This window comes from Trachurus trachurus, assembly GCF_905171665.1.
Source record: "Trachurus trachurus genome assembly, chromosome: 13".
NCBI lineage: Eukaryota > Metazoa > Chordata > Actinopteri > Carangiformes > Carangidae > Trachurus > Trachurus trachurus.
This window is the reverse complement of record NC_139892.1, coordinates 14,000,407-14,028,273: the sequence shown is the minus strand read 5'-3', so window position 1 is coordinate 14,028,273 and position 27,867 is coordinate 14,000,407. Positions and strand designations below refer to the sequence as shown.

Here is a 27,867-nt window from a genome sequence, read left to right as displayed (position 1 = left end):
TAGAAGTGAACCAACTGCGCTGTTGTAATCAGTTAGTAAATCAGTGGATCCACTGTGATCTGGTCTTCTAAGATCAAAAAAATTTACAAGCCTATATGAAATGTTCAACATTACTCTTTGAAATACCATTAAAAAATGAGACCAGAAGGAGCATAGTTTAGGTTCAGTACTATTTTCTCTCTGTAGGTTATTACTGCTTAACATTTGATTAAAAAATGTTACACACATACAGTACTGTCTCAGTGACTTGAGTTTGTGTTTTTGTGTATATCTGTCAACATGTGGTTTAATCAGCATATAATGTTTTATGTTACTAAATGACAAACAGTAGTCCATAAGCTTACTAGGCTACAACAACACAAGAGAGAAAAGGGAAAAAGATCAAACACTGCTGACACAATGACTCACCTGTCTGGCACTTTTAAGCTCCACCCTCCCGGGGATTTTCTGCACTGAAATCGAACATACCCAGAAGGCGTGACTGACTGGCAGTTCTCTTTCAGTATCGGACAAATAGGCTACTTTTCTCTGTTTTAAGTTGTCTCGGTACAACACACAGCAAAAGGAGCTGCAGTCAAAGTGTCTCACACCGTAAACGCTGATCAAAAGAGGTGAGCATGTCTTTTCCCCTTCTGTGCTTTTATTCTGGTGATCCGAGATGACATGCAGTACTGTAGGCGACTCGTTGTCTGAACTGACAAGTTCACCACTGACAGGAGACGCACGAGAAACCTTATAATAATAACATGTTGATAGTTGATACTGTTACACTAGATTATGGGTCATTTAAATGTGTTTACACAAGAATTTCTGTTCCCTGTTAGAATCAGACACTGATACAAAATGCAGTTTTTATTTTCCTATGTTGCCCTCGAGCAAACAGCTGATTGGATAAATAAAAACAGAAGATCTGCTCTGACTGCGCAGACGCGGACATAGAGCAGTGGTGATCAAAGAATTGTTCACATAAGAATATTCCTATTTCTGTCCTCATATACGATTATGTTTATAAAATAGCCCATTTTCGTTGATATTCATCATAATACATAGATTAATATTAAGTTTATTTCTTACTGCTGAGCATGCACCTATAATTATAACTTCCTTAAACCATTCAACCTATAGAAAGCTCTTACACATGTCCTTGTTCCTTGTTGCACAGGTACAATGAGCTGCCGCTGTGGTTTACTAACTGCCCAAAAGGAACCAGGTACAGATCTCTCTCTCTCTCTCTTTTTTAGATGGCTTTACAGTAGCTACATATCACACAACAGTTACCATTCTGTCTTTATGCTCATCATTGTTTTTCCGTCCATGTCTCTGTCAGTTCCTCTGAAGAGCATCGAGGTGGAGCTGGAGGTGAGGGACCATGTGGCTACAGTGGTCTCCACCCTGAACTACGAGAACAAGGAGGACAAACCAATAGAGGCTGTTTTTGTCTTCCCTCTGCCTGGAGATGCTGCTGTCTGTCATTTCAGTGCTAAGATTGGACAGACAGAGGTTGTAGCTGAGGTGAAGGAGAAGCAGCAGGTGAGCTGGACGCTGGAGGTTTATCTCACTGTTAAAGATCCTAAAGAGACAGTAAACACTGATGTGGATGTTGTTGACGTGTGTCCTCTGTGCTCCAGGCTCGTGAGGAGTACGATGATGCTCTGAGCTCTGGTCAGCAGGCCTTCATGTTGGAGGAGAGTGAGCAGAGTCCAGATATATTCACTCTGAGTGTGGGCAGTCTGCCTCCAGGAGAGAGCGCCTCCATCAGGCTGGAGTACGTCACTGAGCTGGCTGTGCAGGCTGATGACGGGCTGAGGTTTTGTCTGCCTGCTGTGCTCAACCCTCGCTACCAACCTCAGGGTAGGAAATCCAGACAACACAGTGCACGTCAAGATGGTTTTGTGTTTTTGGTAGCTTCGTGTACAAAGTGCACCATCCACCCACTGCTCAAAGTTCTCACGCTCAAAGACCAGAGAGAAACACAGCAGCAGAACACCTAGTTGCTGTGCTGCATTATTATTTTAGTGAGTGTCAAGTATCAGCAGTATGAAGTGCAAGTGACCAGTCAATTCACTGGTTGAAGTGAAAAAATAGTGTGACATGTCAGGTGTTTGGCTCAGTTACACTTTCACTCTTAACTACTTTTAGAAATACTCAAGAAAAAAAATAGATGCAGAGAGAGTTGAAGTAATTCTTAAGATTTTAGTGCAAAATGCCGGCAGATACAACAAAACATGAACACAGACACTCGGAGAATGGAGACACTACTGTACTGTATATTAACCTTGTACGTTTGTATGTGAAACCACATGAATTCTTATTAACTGGAAGTAAAACTGTGTCAAGAGTGGGAGTGCAGCAAGGGGTGAGGCTGTGGCCACACGATTTCATGTATCAGTCACTGATCTGCCTGTGGTCTGGCCCTGCAGCTCATGGAGCAAAATACAGCAGAGAAGTCACAAGAACAACTTATCATAACCCACTTACATGACCACAGCTTTCCATAGAGAGAGTTTTACCGATGTACCTTGTGGCACTGGCCCTGCAAAAGTTGTTTTAAAGAAACTAAATGCACATGTGGGCAATGTCAACTTTTGAAAAAGGTTGAAGGATCTTCTGTGGTCGACCAGAACTTCTGCTGGATGAACAGCTCTCGGTCTCTAATGTCTCTTTAATTATGTTATTCTTGACTTGTCTCCTACTCCCAGGTAGTGAAGGAGCCAGTGTCCAGGTGACTTCTGTTCCAGCCTCTCTGGTTCCCTACAGTCTGTCTTTTTCTGCCCGAGTGTCCTCTCCTCGTCCAGTCTCTAAAGTAGAGTCCAACTGTTCCCTGGACCCGGTCCAGTACCTCAACACAGACCAGACCCAGGCCACGGTAGGTAGACTGCTGATGTGTCTGCTGTGTGTGGCTGTTCCTCAACATTAGGAAGACATTTCATAACTTTAATGATGTTTATGAGTGTGTTTTTGTGAACTCCAGGTGAAGTTGGCTGCAGGACACAAGTTTGACAGAGATGTTGAACTTCTGATTTATTACAAAGACGCCCACCAGCCCTCTGCTGTGGTGGAGGCAGGACAGGCCTCTGCCCAGTCTGGTGAGAGAAAACTACTCAAGATGTTATTTTGTAGAAAAAAGGTACTTATTTTACATCTAAGTAACATTTTTGGAATAAACATTGTGTTTCAGGCACTCTGATGGGTGATCCAGTCGTGATGCTGAGTCTGTACCCTGAGTTCCCTCAGTCTGTGATGTCTTCATTGGCCCAATGTGGAGAGTTTGTGTTCTTGATGGATCGATCTGGGAGCATGGGCGCACCTATGAACCGCGGCATGGGACATCAGTCTCGTATTGCCAGTGCCAGGGTATTCAACAAGTGTTAAGTCAATCATAAAATCATTGATAGTTTCCCTCTTCAACAGTAAACTTCACTATTGATCCTCTTCTATCTTCAGGATACTCTACTGCTGCTGTTGAAGAGCTTACCACTGGGCTGCTATTTCAACATCTACAGTTTCGGGTCAGGCTATGAACACATCTTCCCGTGAGTCACTCTCATATTTTTTAATGTTTGAATATGTGTGAATGCCATGGTGCATTTCACCCATTATATACTGTCTATATAGTATTAATTTTGTTTGTCATCTCCATGCTCCTCCCTGGGTAGGTCGTAGGTTTCCATTTTATTTTAATTTTTATTCAGACAATTCTCAATCTTATCTCCCCATAAAGCAGACTGAGTTGAGTTCTCTATGTGACAGTTGAGGTTCCTGTCACTATGCCTCCAATTGATCATGTGCCCTGGCTACTTGGCCAAAGGGATGTCCCTTTGGGTGACTGGCAAGCGCGCATGACTCTTACCCGGGAGATGTGGGTTCAATCCCCGCCCGGGCCCTCTTCACCTTGCCACATCTACAAAACTGTTTTGATGACACCAAAACTGGATCTCAATCAACTTCCTACAACTGAACTCTCTCAAAACTGAAATCCTTATTATTGGACCCCAGCATGTTGAACAAGCTGAACAAACACTGCCACTTGCTGGTCACAATAGTTTAAACCTGTTGCAAGAAACCTTGGTTTTCTGCTTGCAGTAGGCTCATAGCTACTAAAAGTATCCCAATTTGATATCAGGGTGAAAACAGAAGAGGATGGTGCCTTGTTGTATTTTTTTTCTTAATTGTAAAAAACTTTGTAACAAATTTTACTTTTATATTTGTTCTGCCCTCGTCAAAGAGTCCCCTTCTTATCCTAGGCAGACTCATTCACACACTGTCGTTGATGTCAGTCGGTTTTATTCTTCACCACTGATTTACAGTGACAGTATAGGAATAGGTAAAACTGAAATTGAAAATAACAAAAATACACAATTATTGTACAGATCTCACCAACATACACAATATTAGCGCGTTTGGCTAACAGAGCTAGCTAACACAGCTAGCTAAGAACAGCTAAGAAGCAATTTACATATGAACTGACTATTTTACTAAATATTAACATCTGCATGAAACATAAACATTTCCATGAATACGAGCGCCTTATTCAAAGTTACTCACAGACAATGCCTCGATTAACGCCCCAAGAAAGGCGAACGTCGACCGTCCCCGTGCTCAGCTCCACAATGTGCTCACGAAAACAAAAAAATTCAAGATGGCCGCCTACACAAACCAAAGGCATAGCATGAGGCCCACACAAGAACTAGCACCACCTAGTGGCTGCAATAATAAATAAATTGTTGATTTCACCCAGGTCAGAACAATATTACTAATACTATTACATTCCTTTGTATGATGGCAGTAAGAGTGTGGAGTACAGCCAGAGCTCCATGGAAGAGGCTGTGAAGAAGGTTGAGACAATGGAGGCTAATCTGGGAGGAACAGAGATCCTGAAGCCGCTCCAACATATTTACAGCCAGGCCTGCATTCCCAGTCAACCCAGACAAGTAAAACACACACACGGTTAACATGTTCAACATTTTGTGTTTAATATGTGTGTGTGCCCTACTGTAAATGTCACTTGTCCTTAATAACACAAAACAGTTCAGTTTTCAGTGCAGATCTTTCTATTTCTTTATTTGACAAGCACTTTACAAAAGTTTTCATTGTTCTTTTCACAACATAAAACAGTCGTGTTACTTCAGTGACATGACTCATCATGATGTTATGTAACTCATGTGTAAACTCTTCTCTCCAGCTCTTTGTCTTCACTGACGGAGAAGTGGGCAACACCAAAGAAGTGATAGATCTGGTGAAGAAGAATTCAGGTTCCCACAGGTGAAACAAAAACACAATCTCACAGTTTGACCCATGTTGTAGTGTTGTGCATCTTACAAACAAAACTTCTGTATTTCAGGTGTTTCTCCTTTGGGATCGGGGAAGGAGCCAGCTCTGCTCTCATCAATGGGATTGCCAAGGAAGGAGGAGGTCACGCCCAGTTCATCACAGGAAAGGACAGGATGCAACCTAAAGTAAGGACATTTTTTAGTAATGCAAATGCAACATCACATTTGTATTTACACAAATATCATGAGTTGAGTAAGTAAAAGCTCAGAAGAAACTGTTTCGTCCTCCAGGTGATGCAGTCGCTGCGGTTTGCCCTGCAGCCAGCTGTGCAGGACATCTCAGTCACATGGGATTTACCAAAAGGAGTGTCTGTCACTGTTCTCTCTCCACCAATCACAGCACTTTTCCAGGGTCAAAGGTCACTGGTTTATGCCCAGCTCACTGGACAGGTAGGAGCAGCACCAACTCACAGTGAAATACCTCTCTGCTCTGATTTTTATCAGCATTCAGCTTTATTACCGTAATGATTTGAAGCCTTGAAAAAGACCCAAACTCAATGAGACTGCCTGTTGAAACGAAGGATTTACTAATAATCATGTGATTTCCTTGGGACTGTCAGTAGCTTAAAATATTTAATGACGATTAATCACCTGAGTGTCCATTCTTAGTTATGATAAATAAAATATATAATAAATATAATAATAAAAATATTGTCAAGTAATAATGACAACCTTGTCTGGGTATGGTTTAGCTTAGCTAGCCTCCACTAATGGATTAATCTCATGTAGCGTCAGAGACCAATGCAACAAAACATTCGTTGATTGTGTGTCCAAAAAAATGAATCACTGCATTTAACACCCCCTGCAATTCAGCAATTAACCTGGTTTCTCACAGTGTAAAACTTTTCTCAGAGTCCAGAGGCTTCAGAAGGTTCGGTGACGGTGAAGTACAGTCTGGCAGGTCATCGCTCTGAGAACCAGCTCCGCTTCAGTCTCAAACCTGAAGAGGACACGGGGTAAAATTAATTTGTATTAGGTTGTGAACTTACAATATTGGATTTGAATTATTTAAAGCAGAAGTAAGCGATCCGGTCGTTTTGGCTAATGCTGCGTTCGAGGCAGGCTTTTGAAATCGTAAATTACAGCTTCAAGTCACAACTTATGACTTTGTAGCGTTCCAGGCAACCCACTCATGTTTTTCCGACCTGTTTTACCTGTGAAAGTCACTATAACGGCCACTCGTAACTTCTGACCCGTGAACTCGTACCAGATCGAACTGGTACGACTTCACAGGTCGGAAAAACACGAGTTACGAGTTTCCTTGAACGCACCATAACAGTCCTCGTCCCTACGTCACCACATTCACGGCATCCCTTGGCTGCACACACAGCCCTGCATGCCGTTCTCTCTCCTCATTGGATAAAAACTGTAGGATACGATTAATGTTTTCTCCTCCGCTCAGAGCAGAGCAGAGGGACTGAGAGACCCGTGTTTCGGTCCAAACACTCTATGTAAGTGATTGCTGTCGGAAGATATAACTATTTAAGACTTATATTAACACAAATATATCACTTACTTCTGCTTTAAATAAAATCAAATGCAGTATTTAAAGGGACAGTATGTGAGATTTACCCCCATCTAGCGGTGCGGTTGCATGTCGGCACGTATTCTTGCTGTTGCGTTTACGTAAACTCGGGCAGAAATCAGAAAAACAACACACGCTGCATGTATCAGGATAAACAAGCCTCTATGTAAAGAAACGGTCCGCCAGCACGAGGCAAAACAATACAGGCGTGACAATATGTTGTCATGGTGATGTCGTATTGTTTACCTGACCCACGTTTTACCGGCTTTCTCTCGTCGAGTAAAATAACATCCAGTTGGTTTGCCGACGGCGTCACTCACGGCGTCATTCAGGTGTGTGACTGCACCTGAAGGCAACACCAGTGCCTCCGTCCTTCCTCACACTAGCTACACGGTGGTGACAGTTTTAACAGGCGCTGTCTGGAAAACTTTCTCCCCGAGCCGAGAAGCTCCGGCGGCCCGAGTTTGAGGTTACTTACAGCCACGGTGACACTGAACGTAAAACATGGCGATTCAACATGGCAGAGAAGGTTCGGTGAACCCCCCCCTGTATGTTTGTAACGACTTGTAACATCTCATTCTAAGGTACGAGAAAGCGCTCGTTTGTATGCGGGCGCGATTCCACTTCAGTGCAGTGACTGACACACATACTCTACACAATAACATATACAGTATTTTTCTATTGTACTTTAAGCCTCATTGATTTTCACTGTCACCTCACAGTAAAAGATCAAAATACAGCATAAACGACATCTACATCTCTAATATCTGAATTGTTATCTAACGGTTAAGACAACATTTGACCTGTGTTGACTCCTCTGTCCTGTCTGCAGATTAACAGTCCACAGGTTGGGTGCTCGGACTCTGATTCGCTCCCTGGAGATGGAGGAGAGAGAGCACAGAGGAAGGCAAGATGGAGGAGTGAAGGAGAAGCTGGTGAAGCTCAGTGTCCAATCAGGAGTGAGCAGCTCCTACACTGCCTTCATTGCTGTGAATAAAGGCAGCGGCGAGCCGCTTCAAGGACCTCTGGTGCGGAGAAATGTTCCAACACCAAGTAAGTGGCATTTTCAGTAGCAGATAAAAGTTAATACTGTTCTCATTCAGTAATAATAATATAATATCTTGATCCTAAACATTTGCTTTTTTTCTTTTTCTTTCTTGAAGTCATGTATGGTGGTATGTGCCTACCTTTATGTGCAAAGGGAGCAAACGTTAGTAAGTACAATGCTGAATGGGGGTAGAACTCATCTCATCTGTGTATTTTTATAAATGACTCTGTGTCTGAATTGCTCTTTCTTTGTTATTTAATGTGAAATAGTGGATGTACAGTAGGAGTTGTTTTGGCTCTGGTATTTATGTTAGTCACAGACAACATCTGGTTCTGCCTGGAGCAGCAAGTCAGGATGTGTCAGCTTTTTTAATATTAATTTAGCTCAGGAGCCAGTGATTTAGTTGATGTAGTGTAATGTATGTTTTTGTACTATAGCGTCGCCCTTTTTGTCCAAGAAAAGTTTCTCTTACAGGAGACAAATAAAGAAACTTAACTTTACAACTATTTACTACAATTATTTCACACAATGTCTTCAACTCTCTGTCTTATTCCATCTTTTAAAGATGACTCAGGTTTCCCTGCTCGTACCAAAATAAAGTTCAAATGTGAGAGTGAATTTCCATAAGTATAGTAAACTAATATCATTTGGGACAAATGAATAAATACCATGTGGCAGGATGTGTCACTTTTTGTAGCTTTAATGTGAAATAATCTACAGGAGCTGAGTGTCAGTCATTTGTAATAAACTCAGTAAACTCATTGTTTTTTTTTCTTCTTGACCACAATACTTTGTTTTTCAAGCTCTAGGAGGAGCAGGGAATTTGTTAAAGAAAAAGGGCTGTAATAAAGGCAGTAAGTACAAAGCTGAATTGGTTATATAGTATATTGAATTAGACAAAACAGCACATCTCTGTTGGTGTTGATTGATTTTTAGAAATATTGTTTTACAACTTGTACATTTTAAGAATGACTTCTTGTCAGTCATTTGCTCTCAATTTCTGTTTGTATCTTAAAGGGCTCATGGGAATGATGCCTCGTCGGCAAGCCTGTAACGCTCCACCCAGTAACGCTCCACCCAGTAAGTAAAGCTGAATAGATGTGGGACATTAAAACAGTATATTTCTGTGGCTGATTTCCTCTTAAAGGTCCTTTCAGCTAATTGAAATGATTTTTCACTCATTGAACTAAAATTGTTTTCTGTCAATCACTAGCCTTACTAATGGGGACCTATGAAGCTGGACGTGAGTGAAACACACATCTTTGTATTAATGTAAATTTAGTGAACACTGAGTAAAAGAAACAAATCACATCTCTTTTGTTGGTTTCTGCAGCTTTCATGTGAATACTAGAAGTAATTTTAGCTCTTGTATACTTTATTGACACTGGCAACATGTGTAGCTGCCCACTGCAATAAGTGAGGAAGGTTGAGTTATTATTATTTAGTTAATGTTTTTTATATTACTTACAGCACAGAAAACTGATGTTACTACTGAACAAATGACTTTTCCTGTGATACGATGTCACTTTTTTCTTGAAACATGACTGTAGAAAGTGTGAGTTTTTGTAAAAACCTCACAAGTCTGTTGTGTTGTTGTAGCTTTTTTGTTTAAACCTTTTTTTCATCGTAACAGGTGCTTCACCGGACTTTGGTCCTGGACCCTGTATGGCCAGTAAGTACAAAGCTGGGAAGAAGTGGAACAAACTTGTGTGTTATTGGATGTAAATGTGAAACAAACTACATTTCTATGGAGGATTATTCTCTTTTTGTAGCTTTAATGTGAAATACTTTATAGGAGCTGCATTGGCTCTCTCTTATGCATATACAGGTTAGAAAGACTGAGCTTCTGGAAATATAATTTTATCATTTGTACATTTTAAGAGTCACTTGTTCGTCATTTCATCGACTTAACAACTTGTACATTTAAAAAACCTCCTGTAACAACAAAATTATAGCTGAATCAAAGCTCTCAGTGACTTTATTAGTATGTGTGTAAATCTTTGCACTTGCTTTTATCTTATCTTATCCAACATTTGTGTTAAATTGGCCCAGACCAGAGATACAACCTCACTATTAAAATGGGAATAATTTCATCACTTTTATATCCATTTTTCTTCAGTGATGAGTGCTAGAGAGACCGAAGGCACCGCTCCCAAACAGCCTGTCAGAGACCCTCTGCTGCAGCTGGTTTCCCTCCAGATGGCGTCCGGCTGCTGGCTGCTGGGTCCAGGTCTGGCTGCTGCACTGGGAAAGACCAGTGAGGAGCTGGACAAGGCAAAACCTGCATCGGTGGGTTACTGTAACCTTTAATGACACACATCTACAATGGGACTTGTTTTGGTATTAAACAGTGACATCAGGCTACTTTTTCCCCTGAGATACTTTAAATACTTTGCTCTCTTTGATTTCCTGTCACCTTTTCTGTCCCATGTGATTTTATTTGATTGGCTGAACCAGGTGAACCAGGAAGTGTGGGCCACCACTCTGGCTCTGATCTGGCTTCATGCTTTCAAGTTGGATGCTAAGGAGGAGTGGGAGCTCCTGGCTATGAAGGCTGCATCATGGCTCCGTGCTCAGAACGGTAATAAACATGATAATGAGTAGTTTCAACAGTGTGTGCTGGTTAAAATCAGCTGTTTGACTTATTTTGTTATTAATTTGTAAATCTTTGTTTCAGCACCGTGTGTGGCAGAGTGTGTGGAAGCTGGAAATGCACTGTTGGGTTGCAAGGTGCAGAGAGAAACCCTGGGGCTCTGAGGTTTTCATTGAAACAACTCAGTCAATAAAGTTTTCTTTTAGTGTTTTTCTTTTTTTTAACCTTGCTTGGATATTGACCTCTACTCTATATCAGTTCAATAATGAATTAAACTTTTTAAAATAGCACTTAACACTTCCCTGACCAAAATCAAATTATGTTTTCTGTCGATTTTTGTCAAAGAAAAGTGAAAATAAAACTTTGAACAAAACAAATGTTAATGTTTGTATATTACTGTAGAAGTGAACCACCTGCTCTGTTAATTGTGCTGTTAGTAAATAATTAGATCCGCTGTGATCTGGTCTCCAAAGATCAAAAAGTCTCACTAGCTTGTATGCAATTTTCAAAATATAATATTACAGGCTAAAGGTCTGTCTTTGACACAGTAGATATTTCTTGACTTTGAAATAAAAGAAATTATTGTAATCCTCCCCAGCAATGCCAAATAGCCTACCCTTTAAAAAATGAGACCAGAAGGAGCATAACTGTTTAAAGTGGGTTCAGTACTATTTCTTGTGTCTAGGTTATTACTGCTTTGATAAAAAAAAAAAAAAAATGTTAGACACATGACTTGAGTTTGTTTTTTCTGTATCTCTGACATGACGTGTTAATGTCAAAAATCTAGAGATGAGATTAGTCTTAGTCAATTAAATTATTGAAAATTGAAAATAATGTTGCATAGTAGGCTAGCTTATTAGACATTTTGTCTAAAAACAAATTTCACTGTGTATTTTTTTATGTTACTAAATGACACACAGCAGTCCATACTACAAGTACTACAAGTACAACTACACCAGAAATAGGGTAAACGGAGCAAGTAACCTTTCTGGCATTTCGTGCCACTTTAAGCTCCACCCTTCCGTGGGTCTTGTGCACGGAAACTGAACCCAGGAGGAGTGACTGGCAGTTGTCTTTCAGTTTTTATCAAACAGTTTGGTATCAAGTCGTGTCGATACAACGGCAACAGGAGCTGCAGTCAAAGTCTCTCACTGTAAACGCTGATCAACAGGTGAGCCTGTTTCTTCTGTGCTTTTATTGTGGTGATCCGAGATGACGCACTCGGTGTCAGAGGAGAAACTTGTTGATACTGTTATACTGGATTATGAATGAAAAATAAAATGAGAGATGGGAGATTTTTTTCTGTCGTTATGTAGGCCTACCTCGAGAATTAAGTCAAAAGACAATGTCGAAAGTTTAGAAAATATTAATTAAGTTAAATAACGGGTTTCTTAAGATATGCATGCATGCTGCTACTTAATTGATGTCATATCACGTGGTTTCAAATGTTCACATTTTAATTTCCTATCAGAATCAGACACGGATACAAAATATAGTTTTTATTTCCCTTTTGCCGTCGAGCCAACAGCAGATAAATAAAGACAGAAAACTATCTGATCTGACTACGCGGACATAGCCTATGTGGTGATACGGATTGTGCACATGAGAAAATTCAATTTCGATGATGTTTAATAAATAACCCATTCATAATATTAAAGCAGATATCAGTGGAATGTTTTTGTTAATATAAGTCCTAAATAGTCCTATTTTCCGTCAGCAATCACTTACATGAAGTATTTCAGCCTAAACACGAGTCTCTCCGTCACTCTGCTCTGCTGTAACCCGAGGAGAAAATTTTCCTTGTGGGATACAAGTGTTATCCAATGAGGAGAGAGAACGGCATGAAGGGCTGTGTGTGCAGCCAAGGGATGCGCGTGAATGTGGTGACGTAGCACGAGGACCAATTGATGCCTGACAAGGGCGGGGGCTGCTAACTCATGGTGCGTTCAAAGAAACTCGTACTTTGTGTTTTTCCTTCCTGTGAAGTCATACCAGTTCGATCTGGTACGAGTTCACGGGTCGGAAGTTACGAGTGGCCGTTATAGGGAACTTTCACAGACAACAGGATGGTAAAAACACGAGCTACGGGTTACCTGGAACGCTACCAAGTCGTAGTTGTGACTTGAAGCTGTAACTTACGGTTTCAAAAGCCTGCCTTGAACGCAGCATTAGCCGAAACGGCCGTGAAGCTGATATCTGCTTTAATGTAAAATAACAGATATTAAAGCAGAAGTAAGCGATCCGGTCGTTTTCGCTAATGCTGCGTTCCAGGCAGGCTTTTGAAATCGTAAATTACAGCTTCAAGTCACAACTTACAACTTTGTAGCGTTCCAGGCAACCCACTCGTGTTTTTCCGACCTGTTTTACCTGTGAAAGTGCACTATAACTGCCACTCGTAACTTCCGACCCGTGAACTCGTACCAGATCAAACTGGTACAACTTCACAGGTCGGAAAAAAACGAGTTACGAGTTTCCTTGAACGCACCATAACAGTCCTCGTCCCTACGTCGCCACATTCACGGCGTCCCTTGGCTGCACACACCATAGACATATAAAGATATATATAAAGAAAGATTTATATGTCTATGGCACACACAGCCCTGCATGCCGTTCTCTCTCCTCATTGGATAAAAACTGTAGGATACGATAAATGTTTTCTCCTCGGCTCAGAGCAGAGCAGAGTGACTGACAGACCCGTGTTTTGGTCCAAACACTCTATGTAAGTGATTGCTGTCGGAAGATATAACTATTTAAGACTTATATTAACACAAATATATCACTTACTTCTGCTTTAACTTACTCTCTAGTTGCTGAGCACCTACTGTATCATTCACTATAACTTCCTTTACCATTCAACCTTAAAGGGATAGTTCACCCAAAATTCAAATTTCACTCATTATACTCACCCTCATGTCGACTAAGAGCTGTGAGAATTTTCAGAGTCCTCCGTTCCTTCTCTGAGTTACAGGGGGGTCCACACAGCAGTATTTGTCCTAATGGTTGTGAATAGACACAGCTTTTCTTTGTCCAAAAAGACACACCAAAAAACATCCGAATACCTCCATGCTGCTCATCTGTAATGTCCCTCTTGTATTGAAGCCCCAACATGAGAAATTGTTCCACCGGTCGACACAGAAGACCAGTGAACTGAGACTTCCACTACAAACAAGCTTCGAATATATACTTATTTAGGGCTTCAATACAAGAGGGACAATACAGACAAGCAGTATGGAGGTATTTGGATGTTTTTTGGTGTGTCTTTTTGGACGAAGAAAAGTGGTATCCATTCACAACCATTATATGAACAAATACTGCTGCATGTAAATTTGAATTTTGGGTGAACTATCCCTTTAACAACAGAAAGCTCTTGTCCTTGTTCCTTGTTGCACAGGTACAATGAGCTGCTGCTGTGGTTTACTAACTGCCCAAAACAATCCAGGTACAGAGAAACACAAATTTCTACCCTCAACTCTTTGTATTCATGTAAAAGTTAAGAGGCTTTCATTGACTGTAATAGCAACAAGGGGCACAATCACACAACAGTTTTCATTCTGTCTTAATGCTCATCATTGTTTTTCCATCCATGTCTCTGTCAGTTCCTCTGAAGAGCATCGAGGTGGAGCTGGAGGTGAGGGACCATGTGGCTACAGTGGTCTCCACCCTGAACTACGAGAACAAGGAGGACAAACCAATAGAGGCTGTTTTTGTCTTCCCTCTGCCTGGAGATGCTGCTGTCTGTCATTTCAGTGCTAAGATTGGACAGACAGAGGTTGTAGCTGAGGTGAAGGAGAAGCAGCAGGTGAGCTGGACACTGGAGGTTTATCTCACTGTTAAAGATCCTAAAGAGACAGTAAACACCGATGTGGATGTTGTTGACATGTGTCCTCTGTGCTCCAGGCTCGTGAGGAGTACGATGATGCTCTGAGCTCTGGTCAGCAGGCCTTCATGTTGGAGGAGAGTGAGCAGAGTCCAGATATATTCACTCTGAGTGTGGGCAGTCTGCCTCCAGGAGAGAGCGCCTCCATCAGGCTGGAGTACGTCACTGAGCTGGCTGTGCAGGCTGATGACAGGCTGAGGTTTTGTCTGCCTGCTGTGCTCAACCCTCGCTACCAACCTCAGGGTAGGAAATCCAGACAACACCGCAAGCTGGTTTCATGTCTGAGCAGTTGGTGGATGGTACACTTTGTACTTGATGCAACCACAAAGTTCTCAAGCTCAAACACCAGTGAGAAACACACCAGAAGAACACCTGCTAGTTGCTGTGCTGCAAAGGCATCTGGAACTTTTTAGGTTGAAATCAATACTGACCTTGACATACAGTATAGTGGGAAAAGAATTTTAATCAAGAAACTTTTTTCTTAAATACTTTTGGCTGAAATCGAGATGAAGAGCTGGATGTGTTTTGCTAACTGGATGCTTCAGAGATGATTCAGTCCAGGCTGGAACATCTCAACCATTTGGGGAAGTTCTTTATTCAGGGCCACGGGCCATCGCACCGGGCACTGGCCCCTACAGCTATGAAATAGCTGCAGGGACCAGTGCCTACTAAATTATATATCAAAACGTGTGTCCTGATCGGATTGCTATGCTATTACTTTTCTCAACAGTTTACAAATTCTTCTGTGCAAAATTTTGCATTTAAATCAATGGGACGGGTGGGGAAAAAAAGAGCAAAAAAGAACAATCATTGGAGTTTTACAAACGTCCAGTGCTCAGGAAGCCTGTGCATATTCTCATTTGTTCAAGTCATAGTATCTCAAAGGAGGTTAAATCGAAAGCAACTGGACTTAGTTATTTGTCTGGGAAGACGTTTCACCTCTCATCCAAGAGGCTTCATCAGTTAATATATATAATAAATAACTAAGTCCAGTTGCTTTCGATTTAACCTCCTTTGAGGGTCTCAGGCATACTTTCACCTAGAGACTTCATTTAAACTTAAACAGTAGACACAAGTCTTGTGTATTGGCGTATTATTCCACGTTTTGATAGGTCATATAGTTTTTGATCAATCCCTGATCAATGATCATGATCTTTTGCGGAGAAATTATGAGATTATAATGGGTGTGTATTGCACGGAATGTTCGTGTCAGAGTGCGTGACATCATCGGTTAGAGTGGGAGAGATGCCAGAAAAACTCCAGATTTTTTCTCTTTCCACACTCGGCCCGCCCACAATTTACACTCTACACGCATGATTTTTTCAAAAATTTGTAGACAAACTTGTTCTGTCTCTCACCATCTGCTCAAAATATCAGAGAGACTTACAGAATTTGAATTATCAGCTTCTGAGTGTGGCCACATCTGTCTCTGCTCCTCATTGACTCCAATACAAAGATTTTCTGAGAGAAGCAGAATGGGCCGATGTTTTAAAATTGCCAGTGCCTCCAAAATATTTACTGTAGAAACACCAAATCGCACCAAATTTTTCAGGAAGTCTTACAGCACGGTTGATCTGTGTTTTTTTCTGATAGGAGTTACCGTTTTGTCACAGTAAGCCTAAATGCGAGACCAGTGCAGAGGCAGAAAATCGTTCTTTTTCTCAATGTTTCTGTCTGCCTCACACTGGGGGGCCTCTATCGTCATTGGCAACCACCTCAAGTTGCCGTGGTAACGTCTGATCCTCAGGCCAGAGCTCGTTAACTTCATAAACAATCCACCTGGCGCTCGTTTAAATGTTTATAAACACAGACACAGCTAAATCAGACTGACACAGGATGCAGCTACTAACATGTGTCAAGTCAGTCACACACACACAGACTCTAGAACCAGCTCTGGAAACTGTTCTCAGATCAGATTGTGTCACATTTACACAAACAGGTTTCATACAGTTCTCAGGTCAGACTTTATTCCTCCTGTTGCTCCCTGTTGTACTTAATTGACTTCTCTCTAAAAGCTCTGTGCTTATTAAAGGGCCGCTTTTTTTTTGAACTTATATCATTGCTTCAGGCACCTTCATCAGGTTTAGTTCAAGTCACTGTCAAACACAACCACACACACCAACACACAGGTAACTTCATGTGATTACAGTTACAGACACACACGCATCAAAACACACAGGTAATGTACACATGCGAGCGTATGCACGCACTCCTCTCCCACACACACACACACAAACACATAGGTAACTTCATGTGATAAAAGTTAGAGATACACACACACATACGCAAAAAGAGAAAAAATCCGCACACCATGAGCTCCCTTCAGAAAAATTTAATAGCGTGACGTTTCGAGCAAAACAATGCTCTTTTTCAAACTGCTGCAGTTTGAAAAAGAGCATTGTTTTGCTCGAAACGTCACGTCACGCTTTTTACATTTACTCCTCGTTTATCCAGCACCCATCCCAATTGGGCCTACGATGTGCGTGTCTCTCTCTCTTTAACACACACGCACACGCACACACACACACACACACACACACACACACACACACACACACACACACACACACACACACACACACACACACACACACACACACACACACACACACACACAGTTAACCTAATGTGATTACAGCTCCTCCATAAGTGCTTATAGAAAGATGATCATGTGTCTGTCTGATCAGCTCTGTCTTGACCTAAGGGTCGTGGGTTTGATTCCCATGTTGACAGAGATGGCAAAACCGGGCGTACGGTGGCCCTCTCAAAATTTCCCAGAGGAAATGTTCTAGTTTTAAATATAATCAGGTTGAGTTATAATCACACCAACCATCCCGTTTTCCCTTATGCCACCAACAGATTGACATCCTTGGCTTGTGTATCTTCAGAATGATTGGATGGTTTGCCGAACTGGTACAGATATCCATAATATCCAGTGGATGAATCCTTGTACCTTTATCCTCTGACTGCTGTCCTTGTGAACAACCATCAAGTCATAGTAAACATTATTCCTACTTTGTTAGCATGCTGCCATTAGCACTGTTTTTGAGTAGCTACAGCATCAGAGACTCTTCTCATTTAAGTTTCAGTGGTAGCTTTTCCCTGCGCCAGATGTTCAAATGCAATATTCAATTTATAAGTCTAGTTTCTAAATTGTTCACAGGTAGTGAAGGAGCCAGTGTCCAGGTGACTTCTGTTCCAGCCTCTCTGGTTCCCTACAGTCTGTCTTTTTCTGCCCGAGTGTCCTCTCCTCGTCCAGTCTCTAAAGTAGAGTCCAACTGTTCCCTGGACCCGGTCCAGTACCTCAACACAGAACAGACCCAGGCCACGGTAGGTAGACTGCTGATGTGTCTGCTGTGTGTGGCTGTTCCTCAACATTAGGAAGACATTTCATAACTTTAATGATGTTTATGAACTCCAGGTGAAGTTGGCTGCAGGACACAAGTTTGACAGAGATGTTGAACTTCTGATTTATTACAAAGACGCCCACCAGCCCTCTGTTGTGGTGGAGGCAGGACAGGCCTCTGCCCAGTCTGGTGAGAGAAAACTACTCAAGATGTTATTTTGAATTGAAAAAGTTCATTCTCCAACACGTATGATGTGTTTCAGGCACTCTGATGAGTGATACAGTCGTGATGCTGAGTCTGTACCCTGAGTTCCCTCAGTCTGTGATGTCTTCACTGGCCCAATGTGGAGAGTTTGTGTTCTTGATGGATCGATCTGGGAGCATGGACTCACCGATGAACTGCAGCATGGAACATCAGACTCGTATTGCCAGTGCCAGGGTATTCAACAAGTGTTGACTCAATCATAAAATCATTGATAGTTTCCCTCTTCAACAGTAAACTTCACTATTGATCCTCTTCTATCTTCAGGATACTCTACTGCTGCTGTTGAAGAGCTTACCAATGGGCTGCTATTTCAACATCTACAGTTTCGGGTTGTGGTTTGAACGCATCTTCCCGTAAGTCATTCTCTCATGTCACTTTGCAAAGAGCCTTCTTGTAATTAGTCTTTAGTGACTTTGCGTGTGTTCATTCATTTATGTGATGGCAGTAAGAGTGTGGAGTACAGCCAGAGCTCCATGGAAGAGGCTGTGAAGAAGGTTGAGACGATGGAGGCTGATCTGGGAGGAACAGAGATCCTGGAGCCCCTCAAACATATTTACAGCCAGGCCTGCATTCCCAGTCAACCCAGACAAGTAAAACACAGTCCACACAGACACACACATCACCATACAAAAACAGTTGTGTTACTTACTTAAGTGACATGATGTGATGTTATGTAACTCAAGTGTAAACTCTTCTCTCCAGCTCTTTGTCTTCACTGACGGAGAAGTGGACAACACCAAAGAAGTGATAGATCTGGTGAAGAAGAATGCAGGTTCCCACAGGTGAAACAAAAACACAATCTCACAGTTTGACCCATGTTGTAGTGTTGTGTGTCTAAAAAACCAAACTTCTGTATTTCAGGTGTTTCTCTTTTGGGATCGGGGAAGGAGCCAGCTCTGCTCTCATCAATGGGATTGCCAAGGAAGGAGGAGGTCACGCCCAGTTCATCACAGAAAAGGACAGGATGCAACCTAAAGTAAGAAAAGAAAGAAACATAAATGAAAACATCTTTATAAAAAATGTGACCATTAAAGGGACAACGAGGAGTTTCTATTCGGTTATAAAAAAGTCTCACGTTAATGTGGATGAATCTCCGCTACCCACACTTGTTAATGGCTCCATTTTCGCTAAATATATTGATCTGTCTCTATCGTTATTTTGTTATTATTAGTGGTGGCGGAAATGCTGGTCGAGCCGACCAGCGTTTCCTTCATGGCGAATTATGAGAATAACGCCGCAGAATCGCCGTTTATGGTCGGAACTACGATGGTATGTGAACCTCTTTGAACCTCTGACTTTAATTTTTGATGAATGAAAACATGAGTCTGTCTTACGCCGGTCAAAGAAATGTACGGTGCGCGCGGAGGCTCATAAATGTAGTGTGAAAACGCTTCGCTTTTCCAAAACTCCTCGTTGTCCCTTTAAGTTCTTTGTTGAATACATTTAAAAAAGAGTTCTCCCAACCAAATGTATTTTTTTTTTCCACCAGGTGATGCAGTCGCTGCGGTTTGCCCTGCAGCCAGTGGTGCAGGACATCTCAGTCACATGGGATTTACCAAAAGGAGTGTCTGTCACTGTTCTCTCTCCACCAATCACAACGCTTTTACAGGGTCAAAGGTCACTGGTTTATGCCCAGCTCACTGGACAGGTAGGAGCAGCACCAACTCACAGTGAAATACCTCTCTGCTCTAATTTTGATCAGCATTCAGATTTATTAATGTAATGATTTGAAGCCTTGAAAAAGACCCAAACTCAATGAGACTGCCTGTTGAAATGAAGGAATTATGAATCACATTTATAATTTAATCATTTCATTTCATTGAATCACCTTAAAGGGATTTTTAGTGCCATGAGTGCTTAATGATGGACAAATATTTCTGTACAAAAGTAATTTTATACAGAATCCCTCAAAGCCCTCTGCATTTGACTTAAGAAATATTGTCATGTAATAATGACAGCATTGGCAGGGCCACAGAAAATGTGTTGATTGTTTTTCCAAAAAAATGAATCACTGCATTTTACAGTGTAAAACTTTTCTCAGAGTCCAGAGGCTTCAGGCGGTTCAGTGACGGTGAAGTACAGTCTGGCAGGTCATCGCTCTGAGAACCAGCTCCGCTTCAGTCTCAAACCTGAAGAGGACACGGGGTAAAATTAATTTAAAACCATCAGTTGCTGTTTTGTATTAGGTTGTGGCCTTACAATATTGGATTTGAATTATTTAAATAAAATCAAATGCAGTTGTTTTAAATTGTTAAAAACATGACCCTATTTAATGAAAGTATTTTGCACTGAGAAATTAAGTCTGCTCAGTGACTGATACAAAGATACAATAAAATCTATTTTTCTATTGTATTGTAAGCCTCATTGATTTTCACTGTCACCTCACAGTAAAAGATCAAAATCCAGCATAAACGACATCTACATCTCTAATATCTGAATTGTTATCTAACGGTTAAAGGGATAGTTCAACATTTTGGCAAATTGGCCCATTGCCATAATTGCTATAGTCATAGCAGTAGGTTCGTTACCTTTAATTGTAGGTGTAAGCTATTTTCAGTACGGCGGAGCGCAGCAGCTGGCTGCTCAGAGCTACGCTATGGAAGCTAAGGGAATTTCTTGGTTTCCCTCATTAAACTCATCAAATTCAACATCCCAAAACTCCACAGCGCTTTTGTAGACAAGTTGTGACCTGCACAACCACCACGCTATGAGATAATGACGGAACGATACGAAACGGAGCCGTTTTCGAGGTAAATTCATACAAAACCGCTGATGCGCGTTGCGTTCAGGGACAGTTTTTCAGCAAGCAGTCTCCGTATTTACCCTGTATTTACCTCGAAAACGGCTCCGTTTCGTATCGTTCCGTCATTATCTCATAGCGTGCTGGTTGTGCAGGTCACAACTTGTCTACAAAAGCGCTGTGGAGTTTTGGGATGTTGAATTTGATGAGTTTAATGAGGGAAACCAAGAAATTCCCTTAGCTTCCATAGCGTAGCTCTGAGCAGCCAGCTGCTGCGCTCCGCCGTACTGAAAATAGCTTACACCTACAATTAAAGGTAACGAACCTACTGCTATGACTATAGCGATTATGGCAATGGGCCAATTTGCCAAAATGTTGAACTATCCCTTTAAGACAACATTTGACCTGTGTTGACTCCTCTGTCTTGTCTGCAGATTAACAGTCCACAGGTTGGGTGCTCGGACTCTGATTCGCTCCCTGGAGATGGAGGAGAGAGAGCACAGAGGAAGGCAAGGTGGAGGAGTGAAGGAGAAGCTGGTGAAGCTCAGTGTCCAATCAGGAGTGAGCAGCTCCTACACTGCCTTCATTGCTGTGAACAAAGGCAGCGGCGAGCCGCTTCAAGGACCTCTGGTGCGGAGAAATGTTCCAACACCAAGTAAGTGGCATTTTCAGTAGCAGATAAAAGTTAATACTGTTCTCATTCAGTAACACTAATATAATATCTTGATCCAAAACATTTAGTTTTTTTCTTTTTCTTTCGTGAATTAAACAACTCAAGTAAACAAGGAAAAAAGGGTTTCCCGCACACTGTCCAGTCACCTGCAAAAAACGTTATCGTAAAAAAAACAACTTTTCGGTCCTCAGGACCTTTTTCATGCCGAGATTTTTTAAAAACAGGAGTGACTTTACAGGCAAATATATAGCCTACCCTGTCAGAGAGAGCCAGTCAAAGGCTGAGTAAGTAGGGGGTCCCAAAGGGTCATACAGCTGCAGTCAACTAGCAGTGACTGGGCAGCTCCACCCAGGGGAGGTGATAACAAACTCAATGAGTACATGGAGTAATGAGACTGTGAAAATTGGTATGTAATGGGCAGGCACAGTATATGAGTGAAAACCCATGCGTCTCTGTAGTAGCACAGGATGATACCCATAAATTCACATAATAGTCATCATAACAGTGCATGGAGAGGAAGGAGATAATCATAGTAAGACCATGTCTGCCTGTTATGTACGTTGTTTCCTCTACAATAAAGTTTTTTGCAAGTGACTGGACAGTGTGCAGGAAACCCTTTTTTCATAGTTAACTTGAATCTCATGGTCATACGCACCTGTCTACCTAAGATTTTTTTAGGTGTGCACCAGGAACCTGGTTCTGCCTGGAGCAGCAAGTCAGGATGTGTCAGCTTTTTTAATATTAACTAGAAAAAACATTTCCAAGAATGGAAATGGTGTGAATGCTGAAAGCAATGCTGAATGAGCTGAAGAAATTGTTGAAAGAAAGAAAGAAAGAAAGATTGAAACAAGAGAGAAAAAAGAAAAGGACAGAAAGAAAGAAAGAAAGAATCAAACAAACAAAGAAGTAAAAAGACAGAAATGGAGTGAAAGAAAGAAAGAAAGAAAGAAAGAAATGGAGTAAAAACAAAGGAAGAGAAAAGGAGTAGAAAGAAAGAAACAATCAAACAAACAAAGAAGTAAAAAGACAGAAATGGAGTGAAAGAAAGAAAGAAAGAAAGAAAGAAAGAAAGAAAGAAAGAAAGAAAGAAAGAAAGAAAGAAAGAAAGAAATAGAGTAAAAACAAATGAAGAGAAAAGGAATAGAAAGAAAGAAAGAAACAAACAAACAAACAAAGAAGTAAAAAGACAGAAATGGAGTGAAAGAAAGAAAGAAAGAAAGAAAGAAAGAAAGAAAGAAAGAAAGAAAGAAAGAAAGAAAGAAGAAAAAGAGAGAGGGGGATGATAGATAGAAAGAGGTAGATGGATGGATGGATGGATGGATGGATGGATAGAGAGGGAAGGATAGAAAAAGTTACGTAAAATACAAATGAAGGAGTAGAAGAAAGAAAGAAAGAAAGAAAGAAAGAAAGAAAGAAAGAAAGAAAGAAAGAAAGGAGACAGAGGGGTTAAAAAATAGGGAGGGGTATAGATAGATAGATAGATAGATAGATAGATAGATAGATAGATAGATAGATAGATAGATAGATAGATAGATAGATAGGACACATGTTAAAAGCTGCATCCTATGTCCTAGGCTCCACCTGTAATTGTACTACTATTAATAGAGTTGGAAAGACTAAACGTCTGAACTTAAATTCATGAGAAAAAGATAAATTGTTGGAGATGTTTACATCAAAAGTATAAAATAATTGAGAGGTTGATGAATTTGAGCTGAAAACCTGTGTGTGTGTCTGGGTGTGTGAGTCTGACGGTCTCTCTGTCTGCGTGTACATGTGCAGAAAGTAAAACTGTTGATAAGCGCCACAAAACTCCTCTCTCCCTAATGATCTGATTGATTATACCTGCGTGGCAGCCTGCCCTCAGAAGTTACCATGGTGACTACCATGCTTACATTTTACTGTGTGGAACAGTGTTGTGTTTGTGTGTTTGTCTGTTTGTGTATGTGTGACTGTGTGTGAGTGTCTGTGTGTGTCTGTCTGTGTGAGTGTGATGCCTGTGTTTGTGCGTGGACATCCTCTGTCAGTCTGGTTTATCATGTGTGTGTGTGGGGCTGTGTTTAAAAACATCTTAACGAGCGGCCAGGCTGCACCTGCACTGTTCTATTTATAGACGTTGATAACGAGCTGGCCAGTACAGCTGCCACTGCGCTACACAGAGCAGAGCAGAGCAGAGAGATTTGAGGTCTGTGCAGCTTCCCAAAACAGCCCAGTAAAAGAGAACCGTACCTTTTATCAGAATGTGGCCATGACTAATGGGGCAAGGAGACCTTCCTGAGCACATTGATGTGCATTAAATGTTTGTAGGGCAAAAACTTTTCTCAGGGTCGCAAGGTAGAAAAGGGGGGCATTTCTGTTTTTCTAAAAAATCAGCTCCTACTTTTATATTGAAGTGGATGAGCCACTGGAGCGGGTCTAGCTGCACAATTAGGCTCATAGAGACAATTCTGTAAGTCTGTCTGCTGTTTTGAGCACATCAAATGAGAGACGACAAGTGTGGTACAAACCGGTGAGGAAATCATGTGTCTAGAGTTTAATTTGTGGCCGTGCTGGCAATTTATCCAGAAAAAATCCTGAATGTTTTTTCGATCCCTCTCACTCTAACGATGATGTCACTCACTCTAAGCCCTGCTCGTTAAGCGCAATACACAACCATTATAAAGTTGGATTTTGTCGAAAATTTTAATGATTTTAAAACAGCCAAATACCTAAAAACTGTTGAAGATATCAATAAGATGAGTCATACGTGAATAGATTAAAAGTTTGTCTACAGTTTAAAAGTCAAATGGAGTCTGTGGGAGAAAGTATGCTGAAGTTTTAGAGGTTCAAAGTAGTAAGAAGATTTTAAAAGTTTGAAGATGTTTTCAATGCATTCCTATGGGAAAAAATTTGCAGAAAAAGTTAAATATTTTTAAAAGTATAAAAAGTTTAAAAGAGAAAAGTCATTCCAATAAAGTCCAGAAAAAGCTGCACGTTTTGATATATGAATTGTTGAAATAGCACAAAGTATGAAGGACTAGTTTAAGTCCGTAGAAAGGCGGAAAGTAGTAAGAATAAAAATAAAAAAAGAGAATAAAGATTTGAATAACAATAGTGTGAATGCCTTCAGCATTCACACTAATTAAGCTCAGGAGCCAGTAATTTAGTTGATGTAGTGTAATCTATGTTTTTGTTTTTGTACTATAGCGTCGCCCTTTTTGTCCAAGACAAGTTTCTATTACAGGAGACAAATAAAGAAACATAACTTTACAACTATTTACTACAATTATTTCGCATAACTCCTCAACTCTGTCTTATTCCATATTTTAAAGATTACTCAGATTTCCCTGCTTGTGCCAAAATAAAGTTCAAATGTGAGAGTGCATCTCCATAAGTATAGTAAACTAATGTAACTTGGGACAAATGAAATACCTGTGGCAGGTACTTTTTGTAGATTTAATGTGAAATACTCTATGCAAATGTTATTTTACAGCTTGTACATTTTAAGAACAAGTTGTCAGTCATTTGTAATGGTAAATGGAAATTGGTAAACCCATGTTGATATATTTCATCTTGACCACAATACTTTGTTTTTCAATCTCATACTCTTATAGTTGGAGCGAGGTCTTGGTTGGTGGCCTGTTTTCAAGCCAGTAAGTACAAAGCTGAATTGGTTATGGGTAGAGAAGAATGACCACCACACACTGCTAGGACTCTATGCTGATACAATTTATTGTGTGAACAACGCATTTCGCTTGTAGCGTCGTCAGGTTCGCCTCCATATACCTTCTGGTCACGTGACCCAGAACATACACAAGAATTTAATCAAGTTTAAAACCCATGAATATAATATATCAGTGTGACATGAATGACATAGCAACACTCAAATAAAATAGAAGCAATACACCCACCAAATACAATAGAATACAATAGAAATACTCTACACTACAGGAACTGAGTTGGCTCTGATATGCTTTCTTATGGATATATTATTGCAAATGTTATTTTACAACTTGTACATTTTAAGAACAAGTTGTCAGTCATTTGTAATAAACTTGGTAGGCTAAACCCATGTTGATATTTTTCATCTTGACCACAATACTTTGTTTTTCAATCTCAAGGAATGGCAGGCGGGCCTATTTTTCAATCTCAAGGAGGAACAGGCGGGCCAGTTTTTCAATCTCAAGGAATGGCAGGACGGCCTGGTTTTCAATCTAAAGGAGGAGCAGGACGGCCTGGTTTTCAATCTCAAGGAATGGCAGGCGGGCCTATTTTTCAATCTCAAGGAGGAGCGGGACGGCCTGGTTTTCAATCTCAAGGAATGGCAGGCGGGCCTATTTTTCAATCTCAAGGAGGAGCAGGACGTCCTGGTTTTCAATCTCAAGGAATGGCAGGCGGGCCTGGTTTTCAATCTCAAGGAATGGCAGGCGGGCCTATTTTTCAATCTCAAGGAGGAGCAGGACGTCCTGGTTTTCAATCTCAAGGAATGGCAGGCGGGCCTGGTTTTCAATCTCAAGGAATGGCAGGACGGCCTGGTTTTCAATCTAAAGGAATGGCAGGAGGGCCTGGTTTTCAATCTCAAGGAATGGCAGGCGGGCCTGTTTTTCAATCTCAAGGAATGGCAGGACGGCCTGGTTTTCAATCTCAAGGAATGGCAGGTGGGCCTGTTTTTCAATCTCAAGGAATAGCAGGCGGGCCGGTTTTAAAGACCTGTAAAGAGTACAAAGCTGAATTGGTTATAGTACTGTATATTGAATTAGACAAAACACATCTCCGTTGGTGTTGATTTGCTCTAATACTTTTGTTTCAATTTGTTTTTGAATCTTAAAGTGGCCATGGGAGGGATGCCTCTTTGGCAGGCCTGTAGCACTCAACCCAGTAAGTAAAGCTGAATAGAGGTGGCACAAAAAAACTGTATATTTCTGTGGCTGATTTCCTCTTGTCCTTTCAGCTAATTGTACTGAATTTTTACTCATTGAACTAAAATTGTTTTCTGTTAATCACTAGCCTTTGTGGAGGAGAAGCGCAGTAAGCCTCGGGCCCGTGAGTATGAAGCTGAATGTAAGTAAAACACATCTTTGTATTAATGTAAATTCAGGGAACACTGAATAAAAGAAAAAAAATCTCTGTGGAAGGTCACATCTTTTTTTTCTGCAGCTTTCATGTGAAATACTGTATTACATTATTATTTAGTTAATGTTTTTTATATTCCTTACAGCACAGAAAACTGATGTTACTATTGAACAAATGACATTTCCTGTGATACAGTATGTTGCTTTTTTCTTGAATGACTGTAAAACAATTTTTGTAAAAAAGCTGACTATATTATGTAAATCTTTGCACTTGCTTTGATCTAACCCTAACCCAATATTATTGTCAAATTGGCCCAAACCAGAGATACAACCTCACTATTAAAATGGGAATAATTTCATCACTTTTATATCAATTTTTCCTCAGTGACGAGTGCTGAAGAGACCGAAGGCACCGCTCCCAAACAGCCTGTCAGAGACCCTCTGCTGCAGCTGGTTTCCCTCCAGATGGCGTCCGGCTGCTGGCTGCTGGGTCCAGGTCTGGCTGCTGCACTGGGAAAGACCAGTGAGGAGCTGGACAAGGCAAAACCTGCATCGGTGGGTTACTGTAACATTTAATGACACACATCTACAATGGGACTTGTTTTCAAGCTACTTTTACTCGTGAGATACTTTATATACTTTGCTCTCTTTGATTTCCTGTCACATTTTCTGTCCCATGTGATTTTGTTTGATTGGCTGAACCAGGTGAACCAGGAAGTGTGGGCCACCACTCTGGCTCTGATCTGGCTTCATGCTTTCAAGTTGGATGCTAAGGAGGAGTGGGAGCTCCTGGCTATGAAGGCTGCATCATGGCTCCGTGCTCAGAACGGTATTAAACATGATAATGAGTAATTTTAACCGTGTGTGCTGGTTAAAATCAGCTGTTTGACGTATTTTGTTATTAATTTGTAAATCTTTGTTTCAGCACCGTGTGTGGCAGAGTGTGTGGAAGCTGGAAATGCACTGTTGGGTTGCAAGGTGCAGAGAGAAACCCTGGGGCTCTGAGGTTTTCATTAACCTGGATGCTCAGCATTCAAACAATTTGATCAATGAAGTTTTCATTTAGTGTTTTTCTTTTTTAACCTTGCTTGGATATTGACCTCTACTGTACAGTAGCCTATATCAGCTCAATAATGAATTAAACTGTTTAAAATAGCACTTAACACTTCCCTCACCAAAATCAAATTATGTTTTCTGTCGATTTTTGTCAAAGAAAAGTGAAAATAAAACTTTGAACAAAACAAATGTTAATGTTTGTATATTACTGTAGAAGTGAACCACCTGCTCCGTTAATTGTGCTGTTAGTAAATAATTAGATCCACTGTGATCTGGTCTCCAAAGATCAGAGAGTCTCACTAGCTTGTATGCAAATTTCAAAAAATAACATTACGTGTTAAAGATGTCTTTGACACGGTAACTTTG

At 40.9% G+C, this 27,867-nt stretch overlaps 2 protein-coding genes across 2 annotated transcripts; both read left to right on the top strand.

Moving 5' to 3' along the window:
- Positions 1–486: 486 nt before the first annotated feature.
- LOC310995781 (von Willebrand factor A domain-containing protein 5A-like) lies at positions 487–11,228 on the top strand. The gene is made up of 22 exons (XM_083984906.1): positions 487–611; positions 1,163–1,210; positions 1,328–1,530; positions 1,629–1,851; positions 2,700–2,866; positions 2,972–3,086; positions 3,179–3,354; positions 3,445–3,533; positions 4,787–4,931; positions 5,183–5,262; positions 5,342–5,456; positions 5,562–5,720; positions 6,183–6,286; positions 7,688–7,908; positions 8,019–8,069; positions 8,713–8,757; positions 8,921–8,983; positions 9,117–9,146; positions 9,537–9,575; positions 10,023–10,192; positions 10,361–10,484; positions 10,581–11,228. Exons 2-22 carry the CDS (start codon positions 1,168–1,170, stop codon positions 10,658–10,660), a joined length of 2,442 nt encoding a protein of 813 aa, XP_083841032.1. The 5' UTR covers positions 487–611; positions 1,163–1,167; the 3' UTR covers positions 10,661–11,228.
- Positions 11,229–11,617: 389 nt separating this feature from the next.
- Positions 11,618–27,493, top strand: LOC310996228 (von Willebrand factor A domain-containing protein 5A-like). The gene is made up of 21 exons (XM_083985611.1): positions 11,618–11,667; positions 13,888–13,935; positions 14,093–14,295; positions 14,394–14,681; positions 17,560–17,703; positions 17,795–17,909; positions 17,983–18,158; positions 18,249–18,337; positions 18,430–18,574; positions 18,687–18,766; positions 18,846–18,960; positions 19,474–19,632; positions 20,026–20,129; positions 21,159–21,379; positions 24,988–25,026; positions 25,495–25,635; positions 26,204–26,251; positions 26,381–26,434; positions 26,831–27,000; positions 27,151–27,274; positions 27,371–27,493. Exons 2-21 carry the CDS (start codon positions 13,893–13,895, stop codon positions 27,448–27,450), a joined length of 2,538 nt encoding a protein of 845 aa, XP_083841737.1. The 5' UTR covers positions 11,618–11,667; positions 13,888–13,892; the 3' UTR covers positions 27,451–27,493.
- The last annotated feature ends 374 nt before the right edge of the window (positions 27,494–27,867 follow it).

What these genes read in the sequence shown, in the direction of transcription:
- LOC310995781 (XM_083984906.1), top strand. Translation starts at nt 1,168, where the DNA reads ATGAGCTGCCGCTGTGGTTTACTAACTGCCCAAAAGGAACCAG. An exon ending in CCCTCGCTACCAACCTCAGG is followed by an intron (nt 1,852 to 2,699) that starts GTAGGAAATCCA and finishes TCCTACTCCCAG; the next exon opens with GTAGTGAAGGAGCCAGTGTC. An exon ending in ACAGGCCTCTGCCCAGTCTG is followed by an intron (nt 3,087 to 3,178) that starts GTGAGAGAAAAC and finishes ATTGTGTTTCAG; the next exon opens with GCACTCTGATGGGTGATCCA.
- LOC310996228 (XM_083985611.1), top strand. Translation starts at nt 13,893, where the DNA reads ATGAGCTGCTGCTGTGGTTTACTAACTGCCCAAAACAATCCAG. An exon ending in CTCGTATTGCCAGTGCCAGG is followed by an intron (nt 18,159 to 18,248) that starts GTATTCAACAAG and finishes TTCTATCTTCAG; the next exon opens with GATACTCTACTGCTGCTGTT. An exon ending in ATGGCTCCGTGCTCAGAACG is followed by an intron (nt 27,275 to 27,370) that starts GTATTAAACATG and finishes TCTTTGTTTCAG; the next exon opens with CACCGTGTGTGGCAGAGTGT.